Here is a 21018-nt window from a genome sequence, read left to right on the forward strand (position 1 = left end):
TCTTTAAACTGTTAAACTATCTCGTTAAGTCACAAAGCAGTAATTGTTCACATCCTTAAAGTCTTGAAAATGTTCATAAATGTAAAACGAAGTGCAAACCCCTTCAATCTGAACTCTGTTGCAGTTGTTACCATTTGTTGCCCCTCATGAAATACATTGACTATTCAGTGGAACCTTGGTTTACAAGCATAATTCATTCCAGAAGCATGCTCGTAAATCAAAGTACTCGTATATCAAAGCGAGTTTCCCCATAGGAACTAAGGGAAACTTGCTTGATACATTCCCACCCCTCCCACCCCCCCGAGGCCAGCGGTGCTGCTCCATCTTAAACCCCCCCCCGAGGCCACTGGCACTGCCCCTCCCCACCGCGATCTGGCATCCCCCACGCACCCACCCACCCAAACACATTGGTTTACCCCCATCTGGCACCATCACCAGCACCAACGCACAGGACATGCCGGTGCCGGTGCCCGAAGATTTGCTGTCTTCCTTTTGCTGGGCCTTGAGAATCTTGGAGATGCTCAAGGCCCAGCAAAAGGAAGACAGCAGATCTTCGGGCACCGGCACTGGCATGTCCTGTGTGTTGGTGCTAGTGCCGGTGCCAGATGGGGGTAAGCCAATGTGTTTGGGTGGATGGGTGTGTGGGGGGATGGCAGATCGTGGCGGGGGGGGGGGGGAGTGCCGGATCGTGGCAGGGGGTGTGTGTGAAGTGAGCGGGGGGGGGGCGCTCGTAAATCGAGTCAAGCTCGGTTTCTGAGGTGCCAATTTTGCTAATGTTTTGCTCGTCTTGCAAAACACTCGAAAACCAGTGCACTCATAAACTGAGGTTTGACTGTATATCCTAACTCATAGGCAGCGAAATGCTTTTTGATTTGGGAGGGCCCAAAAGCTCCACCTTAAACCCTGCCTGGCATGCCCAAGCCCCATCTAAGCTCTGCCTCAAACCCCACCCCATAATAATAGAATTGTAAAAGCCATTTCTTCCATTCATTTTTCATCTACATCTACATATAATATAATCTTATTAACAACACATAATGGTAACCACAAATTTAAACTACACAAAGCATAATCTTTTTTCCCCTCCCCACCCCTGTACAGCATTTCTTCCTCTCTCCTCCACTCCCATGTGCAATATTTCCCTCTCTCTCTCTCACTGTCTACCATCTCTTTCTCCCTTTCTCTCCCTTGTTGCAAAGGGAGTTGGAAAAAGAGAGAGAGAGATCCAGGGTGCATATCTCCAACTCCCTCTGCAGCACTGCCACTTCCAACATTTTTCCCTCTCTTATCCCCCGGACTATGTGCAACATCTTTCGCCCCTGCCCACCAGCCCCATGCCCAACATTTCTCCTTTTATCACTCCTGTCCAGCATGTCACATCTCTTCCTCCATTCCCCCTACCACCATGTCCAACTTTCCTCCCTTTTGCATCCCTTTCCATCTGTTCCCACTGTTCCCTCTCCACCACCATGTCCAACAATTCTCTCCCTATGTCCAACAATTTTCCTCTTTCTTCCTTTCCCCATGTACACCATCTCTTTCCCTCTCACTCGCACCTATTCTCAACAATTCTCCCTTTCTATTCCTTCCCCTACCAAGGGTGTGTATCTGTGTTCTGGCCAGATCTAAGACATCCAAGTAGACCACCTCCTCCTTTCTTACAGCTGCACTTCTTTCTTCACAAAGCCACTGGTATCAGCAGCAGAATATGGTCAGAGGTCCTGGTGTGCTAGCTGTGTGGCCTGCTACCTAAAGGTGCATGGCAACGCAACTTAGAAGGAAACACTGCTTTATTCCTTTTCACTTTGTATCTAATCAACTTTCTATCTCCTCTCATCCCCTAGCTTTCATATTTCTCATCCTCTTATTCCCTTTTATCTGCTTCCTATTACCACATTTCTACTCTCGTATACTCATTATTCTAATCACCCATCTCCTTGACAATTCTCCCACATTGATCCACCATTTCTATTATCTTCCCTCCTTATCACATACTCCACCTTCATTTCCTTCCTCTTTCTTTCTCTCCCCCTCCTATAAGTGCAACATCTCGCCTTTCTTCCCTTTCACTCCCTCCTCCCAAGTCCTACATCTCTCCTTCCTCCCCCTCTTCCGGCCCTGAGTCCATATCTCACTCCACCTTTCCCTGACCAACTGTCCTCGCCTGCTCTCCCTGAGTCATCCACCTCTTCCTCCCCCTTCTGGCCCCTCTCCTGAATCTTTCCCTCTCCCAATTTTGCCTTCTCCACTAAATCCATCTCTCTCTCTTCCTTTCTCTCACTCTGTCATCTCTCCCTCTCCCTGTCACCTCCTTCCACTATCTCTCTTTGACTCCCTCTACTTTCCCCTATGTCCATCTCGCTCTCTCTTTCCTCTTCCAAATCTATCTCTCACCATTCCCCTTCTACTCCCTCTGCTGTCCCTGTCCATCTCTCCCTGTTCCTCACAAATCTGACATCTTTCCATCCCTCTCTCCCTCCTTCTTTCCCTTAACCCATTCCTAACTCTCACTTTTCTCCCTCCTTACCTCATTTGAGTCCAACATCTCTCCCTTCCCCAAGACCTATATCGCTCCCTCTCTAACTTATACTTCTCCCCCAAATCTGAAATGACTTGGGAGGGGCTTTATTTCTAGGCAGCACTCTGGTAGAAGCAGCATCTTGCTGCTAGCCAGCGTACCTGCTTGTTGGCTCTCTCTACTGTGTCCCTTCCTCCTACCCCCTCCCCACGTGTCCACCTTATATTTCCTGTAAATGTTCCTGGCCAGCAGAACAGATTCACAGCATCACCCTGCCATTGGCCCTGGCGTCTTCTCTCCACTGCAGCTCACCCTCTCTGAGAACTTCCTGTTTCTGCTGGGGTGGTCTGCAGTACAGAAAACGTGCCGAGGCTGATAACATAAGAATTGCCATTGCTGGGTCAGACCAGTGGTCTATCGTGCCCAGCAGCCCGCTCACGCGGCGGCCCCCAGGTCACAGACCAGTGCTCTAAATGAGTCCAGCCTCACCTGCATACTTTATCTTGAATCCCTGGAGGGTGTTTTCCCCCTATAACAGACTCCAGAAGAGCGTTCCAATTTTCTACCACTTTCTGGGTGAAGAATAACTTTCTTACGTTTCTATGGAACCTATCCCCTTTCAACTTTAGAGAGTGCCCTCTCGTTCTCCCTACCTTGGAGAGGGTGAACAATCTGTCTTTATCTGCTAAGTCTATTCTCTCCAGTATTTTGAATGTTTCGATCATGTCCCCTCTGTCTCCTCTTTTCAAGGGAGAAGAGGCCCAGTTTCTCCAATCTCTCACTTTACGGTAACTCCTCTAGCCCCTTAACCATTTTAGTCGCTCTTCTCTGGACCCTTTCGAGTAGTACCATGTCCTTCTTCATGTATGGCGACCAGTGCTGGACGCAGTAGTCCAGGTAAGGGCACACCATGGCCCAGTACAGCAGCATGATAACCTTCTCCGATCTGTTTGTGATCCCCTACTTAATCATTCCTAGAATTTTGTTCAATCTTTTCGACGCCAACACCGCCACACATTGAGCAGATGGCTTCACTGACTTGTCGATCAGAACTCCCAAGTCTCTTTCCTGGGAGGTCTCTCCAAGTACCGCCCCGGGCATCCTGTATTCGTGCATGAGATTTTTCTTACCAACATGCATCATTTTACACTTATTCACGTTGAACCTCATTTGCCATGTCGATGCCCATTTCTTGAGCTTGATTATGTCACGTTGCAGATCTTCGCAATCCCCCTGTGTGTTCACTACTCTAAATAACTTTTGTATCGTCCGCAAATTTAATCACCTCACTCGTACCAATGTCCAGATCGTTTATAAAGATGTTGAAGAGCATGGGTCCAAGCTCCGAGCCCTGCGGCACGCCACTGGTGACGCTCTTCCAGTCTGAGTATTGTCCATTTACCCCCACTCTAGCCAGTTTTTAATCCACGTTAGTATTTCACCCTTGATTCCATGGCTTGCAATTTTCCGAAGTAGTGGTTCATGTGGAACCTTGTTGAACGCCTTCTGAAAATCCAGATATACAATGTCGACCGAGTCGCCCTTGTCTATCTGCTTGTTTACTCCCTCGAATAAGTGCAGCAAGTTCATCAAACAAGATCTGCTTTTGCTGAAACTGTGCTGGCTGATCCTCATCAGACCGTGTCCATCAAGGTGATCAATGATGCTGTCCTTTATCAGCGCCTCTACCATCTTTCCCGGTACCGAGGTCAGACTCACCAGTCTGTAGTTTCCAGGATCTCCCCTCGAACCTTTCTTGAAGATTGGCGTAATATTCGCCACTTTCCAGTCTTCCGGAATCTGGTAAGTCTTCCCCTCTATCTTCCTGCACGGTATCCTCCGGTCGACTGTCAGCTTTCCCCTTCTTCCTAGTTTAAAAACTTCTCAACTTCTCTCTTGATGTTGCTTGCAAGTAGCCTCTTTCCGTTTCTGCTGAGGTGGAGTCCGTCCTTCCTGAATAGCTTGTTCTTCCCCACACCAGCGCCGCATCCACGTTTTGACTGCTTGCAGCTCCATCTGCCTCTTCTGGTCGGCCCTGGGTACCGGCAGGATCTCCCAGAATGCTATCCTTCCCAGTCCCAGCCTGTGGTGTGAATAACGTTATTCCCTTTCTTCCTCCCTAGTGGGACCCTGCTGCATGACCTTTCTTCAACTTTCAACTCTTGACACCTGACTCTCAAACTTTCCCACACATCTATCTCCTCCCCAGTGTTTGTTTTTTTTAATCTTCAGGCAGTGTCGATAGATCAGTGTCTTGCCATTGACCTGCCCCGGAAGTCTTCTTTCAGCAGCAGTCCGCCTATACAGAAACAGGAAATTGCTGCTGAAAGAAGACTTCTGGGGCAGGCCGACGGCAAGACGCTGATCTCATCAACGCTGCCTGAAGATTTAAAAAACAAACACTGGGGAGGAAGTAGATGTGTTGGAAATTTTGGGAGTCTGGGATTTCAAGAGTTGAAAGTCAAAGAAAGAGGTCTTGTGGCAGGGTCCCGCTAGAGGGGAAGGAAGGAAATACCGTTTATACTCGAATATAAGTTGATCTGAATATGTCAAGACCCCGTTTTCCCCCCCAAAAGGAGGAAAAATAGTTGACTTGAATATAAGTCAGGCTGCTTAATATTCAAGTGCCCTGCCCTGCCCTGCACCCAGCCCTTTTCCCTCTCTCCCTCGTCAGGCTTTGTCCCCAGTCCCCCTTCCCATCCCCCCCTGTCAGCCTCTGGACCCTGTGCCCCCCTCCCTGCCCTATCTCCTTTGCCGATCCTTGGTGGTCCAGAGGTGCCCTGCTGCTAACCGGTGAGTGGCGGCTTGGATCGGGTTTCTTCTGCCACTGAGTGGCACCGAGCAGCAGTGCACTTTGGTGCTCCTGCCCGGCGCTGAGTGGCCTCTTGACTGGTTCTTATTAATTCTTGCGATTCTTGAGAATTCGAGTGAGCCAATCAAGAAGCCACTCAGTGCCGAGCAGGAGCACCAAAGTGCACTGCTGCTCGGTGCCACTCAGTGGCAGAAGAAACCCGATCCAAGCCGCCACTCACCGGTTAGCAGCAGGGCAGGAGCGTGGAAAGCTTGCTCCTGCCCGCTGCACCTCTGGACCACCAGGGATCGTCAGAGGTATCACAGTGCAAGGAGCAGAGCCAGTGCCAATTTTTGGGAAGGCTACTGTTCCTGTGGCTCCCCAGTTCCGAAACCTATGGAACGGGCTACTGGACTTGATGGACCATTGATCTGCCCCAGTAAGGCTATTCTTAGGTTGCCAACCTAAGCAAGATAATAGTATTACATTTCTATGTGACATAAATGACCAAATTATTTTGTTAATATTTACTCACTGGCTAAACAGTATTGTAAATATACTGTAGAATATGTTCACATTTCAATTGTATTTTATCTTGCTAACCATAATATTAACTTACTTTTAGCTATTGAGAAATTCACGTACAAAATATCAAAACTTGAGAACTTCAGCTTTGCTATTTGTTCCAGGACACTTGAGAGTTGAAAAGCCCTCTATATAATAAAAAAGAAAAGGTCCGAATTAAAAATGTTTTATCCTCAGAAAATAAAATATCAACATTCTAAATTGGTTCAACAAGTAAGATAATGATTCAGGATCTGAAAATAAATCTGCATATTAAGTGAAGCCTTATGGGCTATATAAACCACTTGGGCCCTGATTCTCCAAAAGTGCGTCCCGATTTTAGGCAGCTGTAGACATCCTACAGCTGTCTAATCAGCCAATCGGGATGCACGTTTTTTTAAAAAAAATGCTCCCCAGGCAGGCCGCCCGGGAGAGGCGTCCTATACTAAACGCCGATTCTGTAACCGGCGTCTTTAGAGAATCGTGTTAAATTAGACGTGGCCGCTATACTTATGGCAGCAAGGGATCTCCCTGCTGCAATATGTATAGCGGCCGCGGTTGTTGCGGCCGCCTGTCCCATCACCGACAGGAGAATGCCTAACTCCTCCTGTCGGAACCCCGGAACCCCCTCCCCCCCCCAAACTCGTAATCGCCGACAGGAGGATGCCCAACTCCTCCTGTCGGAACCCCGGAACCCCCTCCCCCCCAAACTCGTAATCACCGACAGGAGAATGCCTAACTCCTCCTGTCGGAACCCCGGAACCCCCTCCCCCCCCCAAACTCGTAATCGCCGACAGGAGGATGCCCAACTCCTCCTGTCGGAACCCCGGAACCCCCTCCCCCCCCAAACTCGTAATCACCGACAGGAGAATGCCTAACTCCTCCTGTCGGAACCCCGGAACCCCCTCCCCCCCCCAAACTCGTAATCGCCGACAGGAGGATGCCCAACTCCTCCTGTCGGAACCCCGGAACCCCCTCCCCCCCCAAACTCGTAATCACTGACAGGAGAATGCCTAACTCCTCCTGTCGGAACCCCGGAACCCCCTCCCCCCCCCAAACTCGTAATCGCCGACAGGAGGATGCCCAACTCCTCCTGTCGGAACCCCGGAACCCCCTCCCCCCCAAACTCGTAATCGCCGACAGGAGGATGCCCAACTCCTCCTGTCAGAACCCCAGAACCCCCTCCCCCCCAAACTCGTAATCGCCGACAGGAGGATGCCCAACTCCTCCTGCCAGAAAGCCCAACGACCCCCCGCCCCAACTAATCTCCCTCCCCCAATGTTGGTCAGCTGGACAGGTCTTGCTGCCGTCCAGCCGACGGGTCTGCCTCGTGGAAATGAGACGGCACGCCCCTTCCCGGCCCATCCCCGCTAAATCTAAGGCCTGATTGGCCCAGGCTGTAGAAGCCTGGACCAATAAGGCCTTAGGATTAGTTGGGCATCCTCCTGTTGGTGATGGGACAGGCGGCCGCGGCCACTATACTTTATTGCAGCAGGGAGATCCCTTGCCGCGATCAGTATAGCGGCCGCGTCTACTTACAATGTAGACCAGCATTTTGCTGGCCTACATTTTAAGCGTCTCTTCCTCTACTAGGGAGACGCATAGGGCCGCCTAAGTTCGCCTAAGGCCTGTAGGCGAGCTTAGGCATCTTGCGGGTCTCCCTAGGCTCCCGGAGGCGCCTTCAGGCCTGCCTGGGGAGCATTTTTTTTTTAAAAACGTGCATCCCAATTGGCTGATTAGACAGCTGTAGGACGTCTACAGCTGCCTAAAATCGGGACGCACTTTTGGAGAATCAGGGCCTTGGTGTCTACTACCATCACGGCAGGAAATGGTTATCATGTCAGTGATCCCGAAGAACCATCAGATATACAGATTTACACTGGCTTTTATTTGGCAATGTTCCTCCATATTTGCTATGACCTCACTGTCAATAACAGGTCAATAAGTTAAGATCTATCCATAACATAAAAATGGGATGGTATGTCCTACAGAGTCTTTACCCCCCCCCCCACCTTTCAAGTCTCATTACTTGCGAGAGCAACTTGCCTTCTTCCAGGGGACTGTACATCTTGTCAACAGGCCTACCAAGACATTTGCAAAATTTATAAAATATTCAGTCATATGAAAAATTTAGGATACCCCATGAAATATTCAGTTCTTTCTTAAGAAATGTTCACATATCTGTCAAATCTTTTTTTTAATTTATCTAAGGAACAGAAAGTGATGTAATTGCAGGTAAACAACAAAGAATTTCCTTGATTTACTCATGAAAAAAAAGATATCTACAAAAATGTGTATTCTAACAGGAATAAATTAGGATACCCTAATAGCTAGTGTTACCCCCTTTGGCTGAAATAACTGCAGTGAGACACTTCTTGTAGCCATCTACCAGTCTCTGACATTGGTCTGAGGAAAGTTTGGCCCACTCCTCAATGCAGAATTCTTTCAGCTGTGAGATGTTTGAGGGGTTTCTTGCATGTAAAGCCTGTTTCAAATCACCCCACAGCATTTCAATGGGATTAAGATCAGGGCTTTGATTCCGCCACTTCAGAACTCTCCATTTCTTAGTTTTCAGCCAGTCCTTGATGGATTTACTGGTATGTTTTGGGTCACTGTTGTGTTGCATGGTCCAGTTCCATTTCAGGTTTAATTTTCTTACAGATGGTCTCACATGTTCCTCAAGCACCCTCTCATACATGGTAGGATTTATGGTGAATTCTATGATGGTGAGCTGGCCAGGCCCTGCTGCAGCAAAGCATTCCTAAACCATGACACTTCCATCTCCATACTACACAGTTGGTATGAGGTTCTTTTCCTAGAATGCTGAATTTGGTGTACGCCAAACAGATCCTCTTTTCTGGTATCCAAATAATTAAATTTTAGATGCATCTGTTCATAAAACACTATTCAAGAAATCCTGGTGTTTCTCTACGTTTTCTCTGGCAAACTTCAGTCTGGCCTTAATGTTTCTCTTAGAGAGCAAAGGTTTCCTCCTTGCACAGCTCCCATGCAAGTTAAATTTGTGCAGTCTCTTTCTGATTGTAGAGGCATGCATTTTCACATCAACAGTAGCAAGAGCTTGCTGTAGGTCCTGTGATGACATTTTAGGGTTTTGGGAAACTTCTTTTAGCTTAGGTTTAAATAGTCACAAAAATACTCCAAAAAATACTGCAAAAGGTACTAAATAGAAGCCACATAAAGAAGTAAAAGGTCTAAAAGACTTTCAGGGCATCTCACTCTGTCTCAAGCACCAAATCTTCAATACAAAATATAATATGTGAAGGAGGGATCCTCAGTGTGAAGGATAAGCGAAGGGAGAAAATTCTCCAGCGCTTTACATACACTGGTGAAGATATAATAACCTCCACCTGCACACCATCACTGGACCCCTCCGTTGTGCTCAAATTAATCACAAATCAGTGAATGAAATAATTAATTAATCACAATACTACAGTGCTAAATGAATCACAATACTACAGTGTTAAAGTAAAGACACAGTAGGACGCTCTGAGAGTCCTCCAGCCAACTCCTAGGTAAAAAACAGCAGACTTAGCTTGAAGGCATGGTCCGAAGAACTGGAATCAACGGCGGGGCAAGAAAACCACTGCCATGATCAGGTTCTACCAAGCCCGGTTTCGGAGACTCTGGGTCCCTTCCTCAGGAACCTGTTATACTGGACAGACAGCAATCATTAGGCTATGAGCGGCTCATAAACAAGCCAGCCAGCAGATGGGAGGAGGAACAAACCTCCTTCAAAATGATGAATAGCAATGTTCTAATCATGTGCACCTGATGTGATACAACTGTATATGATTTGAGCCACTTTAAGTGGGAGGATATGTAGGGGTGTCCTAATTTATTCCTCAGAATATACATTTTTGTGGATATCTTTTGTTTCATGAGTAAATCATGGAAACCTTTGTTGTTTACCTGCAATTAAATCACTTTCTTTTCCAGAGATAACTTAAAAAAAAGATTTGACATCGATATGCAAACATTTCTTAAGAAAGAACTGAATAGTTCATGGGATATCCTAATTTTTTCACACGACTGTAGCTATGAACCATCCAACTCGGGGCTCTTTCCTGAGTTTGACTTAATGGCCAAGAGTACTTTTCTCCAGGTGATGGGGTTATCTAAATGTTTCTAGTCAAAATTTGACATCAAGGGTTGCTGCATGTCTTTCAGATACTGACTGAAATTTCTGTTAGATTTAATTTAGTTGTGCAGTTTTAGTTTAATTTTTAGTTGTAATCCCTTAAAACATTATATAATAGGGTGGAATTTGGTGGATGACCGAGTCAAATTGTCCTTTATCTTAATGTTATTCCTTTTCTTCTAAACCTTTTATGTGTGGCTCACTTGATTCCACTGCTCATATGTCCTAGTGAGTGTGTAAGATTATAGAAAATGTCATTCAGGCTAAGAGAGCCTATTTTTTCATCTACCTAAAAGACACAAATCTCTCAGCTTTTTAAGATCCTCTGCCAGTTAAACTCCTTCCAAAGAAAACCAGAAATTTTTTGAATGACTAATTATTTTGCAAATACCTTTAATAAATAGATACTATCTTTTCAATCTTCCTTGCTTTCCCCAGTCTTGCCATGCTGCCATCTAACTCCCTCTAACTTCATCTTCTGTATTTGGTCGGGTCCGGAAGAACTATTACCGATTTTTGTGGAATGGATTAATGACCAAGATTATCATTTGAAATTCTCCATGACCTTTGACCACTACAAAATCTCCTTTCTAAATGTCCAGATATATAACAAGGGTAGTGGACTAGAAACTACTGTCTACATAAAGTCTGTAGACAAGAACAATTATTTGAAATACAACAGCTGCCATCCGACAAGATTACAACAATCACTTCCAGTCAGTCAGAATTTAAAAGACAGGCATACATAATTTTCAACCGTTTCATTCAAAGGGGTTATCTCCGCCAAGTTCTCCAAAAAGCTTTTTATCGAGCTCTTTATGCTAACTGAGACCTGTTGTTACAGCACAATACTTCTAACAGTGAAGGAAGGACGGTGTGTGTTTTCACGTTTTTCAACCAAGCTAATCAGATAGCCAAGAGTGTTCAACAACACTGGCACATATTTCAGCTATACACAGCCTTTCAAGAAGTTCCTGCATTGCCTATGCTTGTTGAAAGAATGTAGGCAATCGATTGTATGCTCACATTTTTCTGGCATTATATCAGGTAACATCAATGGGCGTCATAGGACTAATGACAACTGTGACATATGTGCTACAACAATCGAAGGGGATTTTTGGACTCACCCTAGGACACATAAAAACTACAATTTGAGAGCTATCACCGATTGTAGATCAACCTGAGTAGTTTATGTACTTATATGCCCATGCCAGCTACTGTACTTGGGGAGAACACAACGTACGTCACGTTCGAGGCTGATTGAAAATCGCGCAGCAGGATTAATACCAAAGCTGAGAATGTCCCTATAGTACCACACTGCTTACAGCACAATCATAAGTTTAAGGATCTGAGATGGTTTATCATAGAAAAAATATCAGATGATTTCCAAGGTGATAAAGCAGCTTGTTTAGCTCACAGAGAACAATTTTGGATTTTCGAGCTTCAAACTGTCTCCCCATATGGGCTGAATGACTTTATAGAATGGAACTGCGCTATTTAATTATTGGTTTTCCTTTTTTTGCCGAGTTGTTTGTTCAGAGTTTTAATTTTCTTTTTTCCTTTTTGATTTAACTTTAACTATGACGTCAACACGTGGGTCAGCTGTTTGTAGATTCTTGGTCTACAGTTAAGTAATCTGAAGGTGTTCCCTTCCGGCTGCGCCATTTTCCAAACATCGATTATCACAGCAGGCTGATTTTCCTCTTGCCAAGCAGCTCCTGAAGAAGAAGGCTTCCTGAGATGAAGTCTTGTAAATGGAGTAACATGCACCATGGAAGCTATGTGACCCAACAGTTCCATCACTTGTCTGGCCAAGAGTGAGAAGGTGAGAAATTTGAGTGCAAAGTTAAATCAAATTTTCTAGTCTTTGTTAAGGGAGAAACACTCCGAGATGAATGGTATCTAGGAGAGCTCCGATAAAATACAGATTCTCAGGGGGTTAAAGTTAGGATTTGGGAAAGTTGATTTCAAAACCCAAGTGCTGAAGAAGAGAATTGTTAAGCGAGTCGCTGCAATCACCCCTTGAGAGGTTGGATCTTTGCTCAGCCAATCTTCTAGATAGGGGAACACCTGGAGACCCTGAATCCACAATGCTCCTGCCACTACCACAAGACACTTTTTTTTTTATTTATCTAATTTTTCATACAATTCTTAAAGAACAGTAAAGGATAAAGACATGCCTCAAAAGAAAAGGAAAAATACCATAAATATCTAAGTCTAATAGATGCTGGCATTGTCATATTAATATAGGGACTTTGGATCATCTGTTATATTTTTGTCCATTGATACTTGGTTTCTAGAAGTCAATTTGGGGACAAATTAATCTCATTCTTGAAGCTATAATTTGTGGTACATTACTACATATTAAGCCTACTTTAGATAAGTATAAAAGTCACCTTTTCCTGATTATGACGGGAATAGCTGTTCAATTGATTACACAGAATTGGAAAAATCATGATAGGATCAATTTTACTTTTTGGTGGGTAAATGTGTGTACCACATATAAGTATTAAAGGATGATGGCGGAATGTGTGGGGACTAGTAAATCCTTTAATGATGTATAGAGTCCATTGACTAATTTTATTGCATTATAATAAGGGCCATGTTTCTTTCTTTATCATTAGATTTCCTTACACATCCAGGGAGGGTGGGGGGGGAGGGAAATGTATTTTGAATAGTTAAATAGTTAAATTATTTATTTATAATTTGTAATCACATCATATGTATTATTATATTAAGAATGAAGATGAGGATGAGAGAAAATGATTGTTTAATGTAATAATTGTATAGTGAATAGTGTGTTTTGTGCAGTTTTTCTGATTTACCATTTGAATTGCACTATCGAAGTTTGAAAATCAATAAAGATTTTAAATAAATATCTAATACAAATCTTTCTAGTCCACATTAATTTGGGGGTACAAGACTCTTTTTAATATCTATCTTCAACCTCTCGCCCTATTAATTCAATTAAGAACATAAGAACATAAGAAATGCCTTCACCGAATCAGACCTTTGGTCCATCTAGTCCGGCGACCCGCACACGCGGAGGCCAATCTAGGTGTTCCCTGATGGAAACCTAGGTGTTCCCTGATGAAGACCTTATTTACCCGTATCCCTCAATGTGATTTGCAAGGAGGTGTGCATCCAACTTGCACTTGAATCCCATAATGGAGGTTTCCGTCACAACCTCCTCCGGGAGAGCATTCCAAGCGTCCACCACTCGCTGCGTGAAACAGAACTTCTTGACATTTGTCCTGGGCCTGTCGCCCCTCAATTTCAGTCCATGACCTCTTGTCCGAGTCACATTTGACAACGTGAATAACGATGCTTCTTGCTCTGTTTTGTCGAAACCTTTTAGTATTTTAAAAGTCTCTATCAAATCCCCTCGCAGTCTTCTCTTCTCAAGGGTGAACAAGCTCAGTTTTCCGAGGCGGTCTTTGTAGCTCAAATTTCCCGTATCTTTTACTAGTTTCGTGGCTCGCCTCTGCACCCTCTCCAACAGGGTTATATCCTTCTTTAGGTAAGGAGGCCAGTGTTGGATACAGTACTCCAGGTGTGGTCTGACCATTGCTCTGTAAAGCGGCATTATGACGTCCGCCGATCTACTCGTGAAACTTTATTATCCACCTTTTCTGAGGCAAACAATAACATACATGGGGGTGACAACCTTCTTTACTCCTGCGTGGGCGGAATAGATAAAGCACACATGCACAACAGCAACAAAACCTCGTCTTGTTAATACTGAGACCAGTTTAGTGTGCAAGTTGTGAACTGGGTTTGCATGGCATTTCAACGACATTTTCTTTGAACATATTTTTTGCACGTATGGGGGGAAGGGGGTTGCAATCATACAATTATTGCTTGTGCGTCTGCGAGTGTGCCTTTGCTTTTTGCAGTCGCTTGATTAGTAATGCGTATATGAATCTGAGCCTCAGAGGTTAGGCGACACATGAAATGCAGTAAGTGACACCATGCTTCTGCGCTTCCTCATTCCTTTCCAGCTATTGCTTTGAAAACCAGTGGCTAACGCTGTAGGTTGTTTGTGAAGAGATTTACAGAGATTTAAAGTCTCCAGCCTCAAGGTAATCACCCTTGAGTCACCTTGGATTTGATGAAGAACTGAAGAGGCTTACAAGCATAGGAGCCAGCTCTACGAGTGCTGAGCACCCTCAATATTGTGTCCTGTGTTTGTGCCCAAGGATGGGTAATTTGTATTGTGTTGGTCACCCCAAACATTTTGAAATGTTGGTGCCTATAGTTTGGACAGGTTTCTGAAGGACAGGGCCGCAAACAGTTCTTAGCCATGTCTTACCCTGGTGAGAGTAACAGGAAATAGCCACGCCGCCAAAGCCACAGAGGAGACCATCGGCCCTGCCTGCAGGGTCAAACGAGCCCCTCTCCGCCTCCCCCACAGCCGGGAGAGGAAACTTTTCGTTTTGTTTTTTTTCTATTTTTTTTTTTTTTTTTTTTCTAGGCATTGATTATTTTAATGCCATATATTAATGACATCCACCTACTGTTCAGTTTGAAGTTGAACTTTATAATATACACATCATCTTGGACATTTTTGCTAAACTAAACTTGATTGCTGACTGGCTCACCAACAATGGGTTAAAACTGAACACCTCAGAAACACTTGCGCTACTGTTCCTCTAACTTTTACCTTGCCTGCCAACTACTAATGTATCTCAGATTTGGTCAGCATTCTTGGAGTCGCGTCAGATAACCACTTAATTTTCTCCCTTCATATCTTGGATTTGATGAAGTCCTTTTTTACCCTACAAGCAGCTTTGGGCTACTTGCTCACTTTAAGAGTCCGTTTTACAAAGCCACAGTACCAATTATCCCACGGCCAATGCACTGAAGCTCATTCAATTCCTATGGGCTTCGATACATTGGTTGTACAGGAATTAGTACCGCGGCTTTGTAAAAGGGGCTCTGTTACAGATGACTTAATTTGCAGTTAGAGATTACATTGAAGAAACTGCTAGATTTATTGGGAATATTTGGTTGTAAAGGAAAAACACTAGATTCTAGCAAAATTTGATTATATAGTAGCAGTGGCATAACCAATCCCAGTAATTTGGACGGACCCACAGTTAACTTGTATGGGCCTTGACACTCCCCCTACCCCCACCGCAGCCTCTAAGTATCTGCTCTCCTATCTCAGAACCCCATCCCTCCACGGTGCAATTTACAAGTATCCCCAACAGCGATTTAGTTCTGCTACCGGTGTTGACCCTCTTCTTAGTAACCAACCAATCCCGCCCCCCATTAACATAATTTTTACCTGTGAGGTGAGATTGCGAAGAGTTTCATTTATAGACATCCAACCATTGCAGGGATTTATCTGTGGCCAAATGAAGCTGAATAAATATATTATGATAATTTAAAGAAACAGACTGAAGAAATTTAACACCTTCCATTGAAGTGCACACACTTACCTGGAGACAACTTAAGAATAAGTACAATTGTTCATAAGTGATATCCTTGTTTAACTGACCTGCAAAATAGGATTGCCGATTATTTGCACTCCTTTTTAGTTAAAAACTTTTAAAAACTCTATTAGAAAATATTAAAATCAAATCATGTTTCATATAACTAGAAGAAAATAACAAAATTTGGGAAAAAGAGAACTTATGTGTCAAGAAAGCAAATGAGAAAAAATAACAGGAAAACCCAGCATATTACAACCAGCCTTGTAAAGTGAGGGGGCCTTTTATTAAAACACTAGTCTTTAAGCCCATTACATTAACGGGTGCTAGAATAGATGTGTGTCTTTCTTTCTTTTTTTTTTTCTCTCCTTGGCTGCTTTCTGTCTGTCTTTCTTTCTGTCTGTCTCCCTCCTGCTGTCTGTCTTTCTTTCTGTCTCTCTTTCCTCCCCCTGTCCATCAGTAGCCCTTCTCCCTTCCTTTTACCTCCCCTGTGTCCACCACCACCCCTTCACTGCTCCCCCTGTCCAGCAGCAGCCCTTCTCCCTTCATTTTACCTCCCCCCTGTCCAGCAGCACCTCTTCCCTGCTCCCCCTGTCCAGAAGCAGCCCTTCTCCCTTCCTTTTACCTTCCCCCTGCCAAGCAGCACCAGTTCCCTGCTCCCCCTGTCCAGCAGTAGGCCTCCCTTTCTGTTACCTCCCCCCCTGTCCAGCAGCACCTCTTCCCTGCTCCCCCTGTCCAGCAGTAGGCCTCCCCTCCCTGCTGAGCAGCACCTCTTCCCTGCTCCCCCTGTCCAGCAGTAGGCCTCCCCTCCCTGCTGAGCAGCACCTCTTCCCTGCTCCCCCTGTACTGCAGCACTCCTTACCTGATTCCCCTGTCCAGCATCTGGCTGTATAGAAAAGGAGGGCAGACAGAGGAGCAGCAGAGGGCCTTACAATACTTCCTGGCTGTGGATAGTTCTGCCACTGTCTGGAGGAGTTGAAGAGCAGGGTGGCCCATGCTTAGAGGTTGATCGGGTGCGTGGGAAGCTGTTTTGCCCGCTAGTGTGTGTGAGGAGCGGCAAATGTCTGGCATTCTTTCGCCAACCATTTAGTTCTGTGCCGGAGGTATTTTTAAGTTTAAAGCTGCCGCAGTGGCTCGTTTCACAATCCCCGCCTGCGTTGGAAGACTTCTCCGACTCAGGTGAAGCTCATGAGAGGAGCCGCCACTGCGGCTTAGAACTTAAAAATAACTTCGCTCAGAACATCCTTGGGGTTCCGCGAGTGTGGTGCTGTTTTTTCTCCCAAGGTAATAGAACCCTAAACGCACATGCGCACTCCTGCTGCCACGGACATACTGATCACGGAACACGCAGGTAGGAGTGCGCATGCGCGCTTAGGGTTTTATTATAGTAGATTTTAGGAAATAAGTTTAGCACGTTTTAATGTGGAACTTTCCTGTGTGCTAAACCCATGCCTAAAGCAGCAGTATTTAAGCCAGTTTTTAATTTTAAAAAAATTTTCTGGTTGTTTGCTAATGTTTGCCTTTACATGCATTATCTGAAAAAAGTTAATGCAGGAACAATTATTATAACATAACAAAACAAAAAATCCATTTCTAGACTGCATGCGTTTTAACAACTTTGAACAGTTTAGTGTCATCTGCAAATTTCATCACCTCACTCGTCATTCCAATTTCTAGATCATTTATAAATAAGTTAAATAGCACCAGTCCCAGTACAGACCCCTGCGGCATTCCACTGTTTACTCTTCTCCATTGAGAAAAATGACCATTTAATCCTACCCTCTGTCATCAGAGCCGTTCTTTAACTAGCTAGGTTACGTGACACTGGCTCTATAGCTTGAATATCCAGGAAGCACTGAACAGTTGCCTGAGCGTTTTGTCTGGTCATCCGGATGGAGCAACCACAAATCTGACAGAGGTGTGGCAAATTCCATCTTGTATCCTGATCGAATAATGCCCAAGACCCACTGCTTCAATGTGTATCCAGGCAGGCAGAAACTCCGAGAGCCAGTCCCCTATTCAGCATCCTGGAGTCATTGTATCTTTCTGGTAGGCTGCGCAGGATGGGCGGCAGAAGGTTGGGAACGTTTGTAGCTCGCGTACTGACCTTGAGATCTTTGGGAAACTCTCTGCGACATGGAATGTGCATATTATCTGGAACCATGAAATTTGGTCTGGGTCTACTATCAGGCAGGGACTTTGGCTACGGTCCATTACCGAATCCATGAGGACCTCCAGGCCTGTGTCAAACAATAACTGCCCCTCAAAAGACAGCCTCGCTAAAGTCGTCATGGAAGTGGAAACACCAGCCCACTGCTTAACCCAGAGCATTCAGCAGGTCGAATTTAAAACAATAAAATGGGGAGAGCAGAACACACACAGCTGTAGATATGTGTGCAGAAGAAAAGACTGTAGAGGGCGCTAAACCGATCAGTGAAGTATTATAGAGGCAGAGTGAAAAATCCAGAGTGGATTCCTTCTGCAGAGCATGTGAGTATGGGGAAATAACCCTATTGTCTAGAATGTTTCACCTATTGCACTGGAATTCTACTACACTTCAAGGATATATTTTTTAAAAAGCAACAACTTTCTTTATGGATTGTCAACAGTACCAAATTCCATAAATGACACCTGAGTAACACAGTTAAGAAATTGTTTTAGATAGTTACTATATCAAGTGGGCAAGATTTAAATTAATGCATTTACAGGATTTGAAGAGCATTTCAGCTAAATGAGGGCCACAATGGAGGAGTTTGGGGGCTACTGTACTATCCTGTCCCATAAAGTTTCAGTGCTATATACCTAGCTGTCATAATTCCTTAAAATCATAAGCATGTCTTACACCTATATTAACTCCGCCTATCCTAGCCTGATGCACTGCTTGCTTATGCCAAGTAAAAGTCACACTAAGAGAAGAACCCAGATCCAGGGATAGTAGAATATCTTTTTGGTTTAATGAGTAAAATAAACCAATTACCTCCCCTCCCCACCAAGCTTTCTACTTGCTGATGCTCTATTGGGTAACAATTGCTGGACTTATGGCCCACTCTGTTCCACTGCTTACACCCAGTTCCAAACACTTACCAAGAGGATGATATCTATTGTGTAACTGATCCCATAAAATGCGCCCATCTACTAAACCCTGCAAAATCACATGGCTTCCATCTGCAAGATGAGAGTTTAGATACTTCAGAACCTGCATGATGTTATCATGGAACTCCTTTGGTGAAGTCATGTCCGTATTTCTAAATAAAATAAAAATAAAAAATCATCAAGCTATTTTGTAAGATTTGGTATGTATCAGGAAAATTATGGAAGGGCAAAGTTTCAATCCTGTGCTGTTTCTGGTAAGAAAAGTGCACTGAAACTGGGTACGGTTTGTTCATGCAATATCCCCCTTGCATGGAACCTTCTTGCATCAAAATCTGCTTTGAAAGTCATTCTCTGGCCCTCAGAGAACAAAGATCTGGCCTTTAAATGTAACTTCTGTTTGTTATTAGAAGCCTAAAATTTAAATACAGGCAGTCCCCTGGGTTAAGAACAAGTTCCGTTTTTAGACCGTTCTTAAGTTGAATTTGTATGTAACTCGGATCCTCTACAGCACAGAGTTTATAAAACATTAAAGAAACAGTCCTCAAAACAAAGTACTGTAGTATAAATAGAAAGAAAAGATAGGAGGTTTACACTTTTTTTCTTCATCCGTCCCACTGTTCTTTCTCCACCACATCCAACATTTCTCCCTCTCATCTCTCTCTTCCCCATGTATCTGCACCTCATGCCTCTCCCACCATCATGTCCAATATTTCTTTCTCCCTCCCTATGCCCACCTATGCCCCTATGGGTCACATTTAGACAGGAAGGGAGGAAGAAGGGGCATTGACTCAGGAAGGGAGAAGAAGGACCCCGGTTCGTAAGAATGAGTTTGATGTAGCTGGGCATTCTTAAACCGGGGACTGCTTGTACTCAACTGTGGCCTTTGGTTTTATTTTACTTTAGCAGTATGAGCAGGGACAGCTCAAGAAAATCTGCTCTTGAGGTGAGGGATGAGTTGGCGCTCCCCCTCAGCATCCAAAATGAGGATGGGGCAATGGCTGAACCAACTATTAGGCAAGACAGACCAGCTGCCTAGGGAAGCAGCTTCTTAGATGGTATCAGCAAAGCAAAACAAAAAAGTCCTGCTAGACCAGGGATCTCAAAGTCCCTCCTTGAGGGCCGCAATCCAGTCGGGTTTTCAGGATTTCCCCAATGAATATGCATTGAAAGCAGTGAATGTACATAGAAACTCATGCATATTCATTGGGGAAATCCTGAAAACCCGACTGGATTGCAGCTCTCAAGGAGGGACTTTGAGACCCCTGTGCCAGACAAACTCAAAGAACCATGTTTCTATGTTTTTAATCTAATCCAATCCAGTATTTCTGAGTCGCACTATACCTAATTATGTTCAAGGCGATTTACAATATAAGGAATTATAGAATGTATAACATGCTTTTCTCAAACACAAAGGAGATGCAAGATGCTCAAACAATAAGAAGCAAAAAAAGGAAGTGAGTAAAAGAAAAGCTCAGTTTAATACACCATAAAAAAATTAGTTTCATGGGAGCTGATATTGTAAGGCACTTACTTGTTCAGTTAGCAAGTGATGCTAACTGAAATGCTGATAACATTCAGTGGCAGTAAGGCCTGATTTCTCTAACCAGCACCAATTTTTTTAGGTAGCAGTAGGCGCCCAAGTTCAGTTTAAAAAAACTATGTTTAAATGACGCCAGAATCGCACCTCCATAGGTGCTTTAGGCTACCTAACACCACTATGGGCGTAGCTAATGTTGGAAATGGCATTAAGCGGCCTAAAGCGCCTGCATAAGCACTATTCACGGCAAAGATAGACGCCAGAAATGTAGGCCTCAAAAACCCTGACCTACAATCACGTGAAAAAATTAGGACACTCCATGAAATATTCAGTTCTTTCTTAAGAAATGTTCACAAATCAATGTCAAATCTTTTTTTTTTTTTTAAATCTCTGGAAAAGTGATGTAATTGCAGGTAAACAACAAAAAGTTTCCTTGATTTACTCATGAACATAAGAACATAAGAACTGCCATCTCCGGATCAGACCTTAGGTCCATCAAGTCCGGCGATCCGCACACGCGGAGGCCCATCCAGGTGTACCCTGGCGTAACCTTAGTCACCCGTATCCCTCTATGCGCCTTGCAAGGAGATGTGCATTCTTCTCAAAATCTACTTTTCCATGTCTTATCTTTCCTTCCTATCTTTCTCTCCTTACCTTCCCCCCCCCCTGTAACATTTCTCTTTCCCTTCCTCCTTTCTGCCCCCTGCAGTCCATCTCCCTTCTGGACTCCCTCCCAGTCCAACATTTTTCCCTCCTTTCCACCAGTCCAACATTTTTTTCTCCCTTCCTCCTGCATGCTTCTTCTCTGATCCTCCTTCCCTCAACCAAACAACATCTCTCTCTCTCCCTCCATGAGTCCAACTTTTCACTCTGCCCTCTCCCCCTTCCCCAGTGTAACATTTCTCATTCCCTCCTTTCTGT

At 44.5% G+C, this 21018-nt stretch overlaps 1 protein-coding gene across 4 annotated transcripts in view; it reads right to left on the minus strand.

Annotated features, from left to right (window-relative positions):
- Nucleotides 1-21018, minus strand: part of AOAH (acyloxyacyl hydrolase) — a 189913-nt gene that overhangs the window by 6615 nt on the left and 162280 nt on the right. For all 4 annotated transcript variants that reach the window (XM_033930216.1, XM_033930217.1, XM_033930214.1 and 1 more), the window contains exons 16-19: nt 18552-18712; nt 15477-15535; nt 15323-15382; nt 5929-6022 (exon numbers count right to left, since the gene is read on the minus strand). In XM_033930216.1, coding sequence (XP_033786107.1) covers nt 5929-6022; nt 15323-15382; nt 15477-15535; nt 18552-18712 — 374 coding nt within the window. The remainder of the gene's footprint in view (nt 1-5928; nt 6023-15322; nt 15383-15476; nt 15536-18551; nt 18713-21018) is intronic.

This window comes from Geotrypetes seraphini, chromosome 2, assembly GCF_902459505.1.
Source record: "Geotrypetes seraphini chromosome 2, aGeoSer1.1, whole genome shotgun sequence".
NCBI lineage: Eukaryota > Metazoa > Chordata > Amphibia > Gymnophiona > Dermophiidae > Geotrypetes > Geotrypetes seraphini.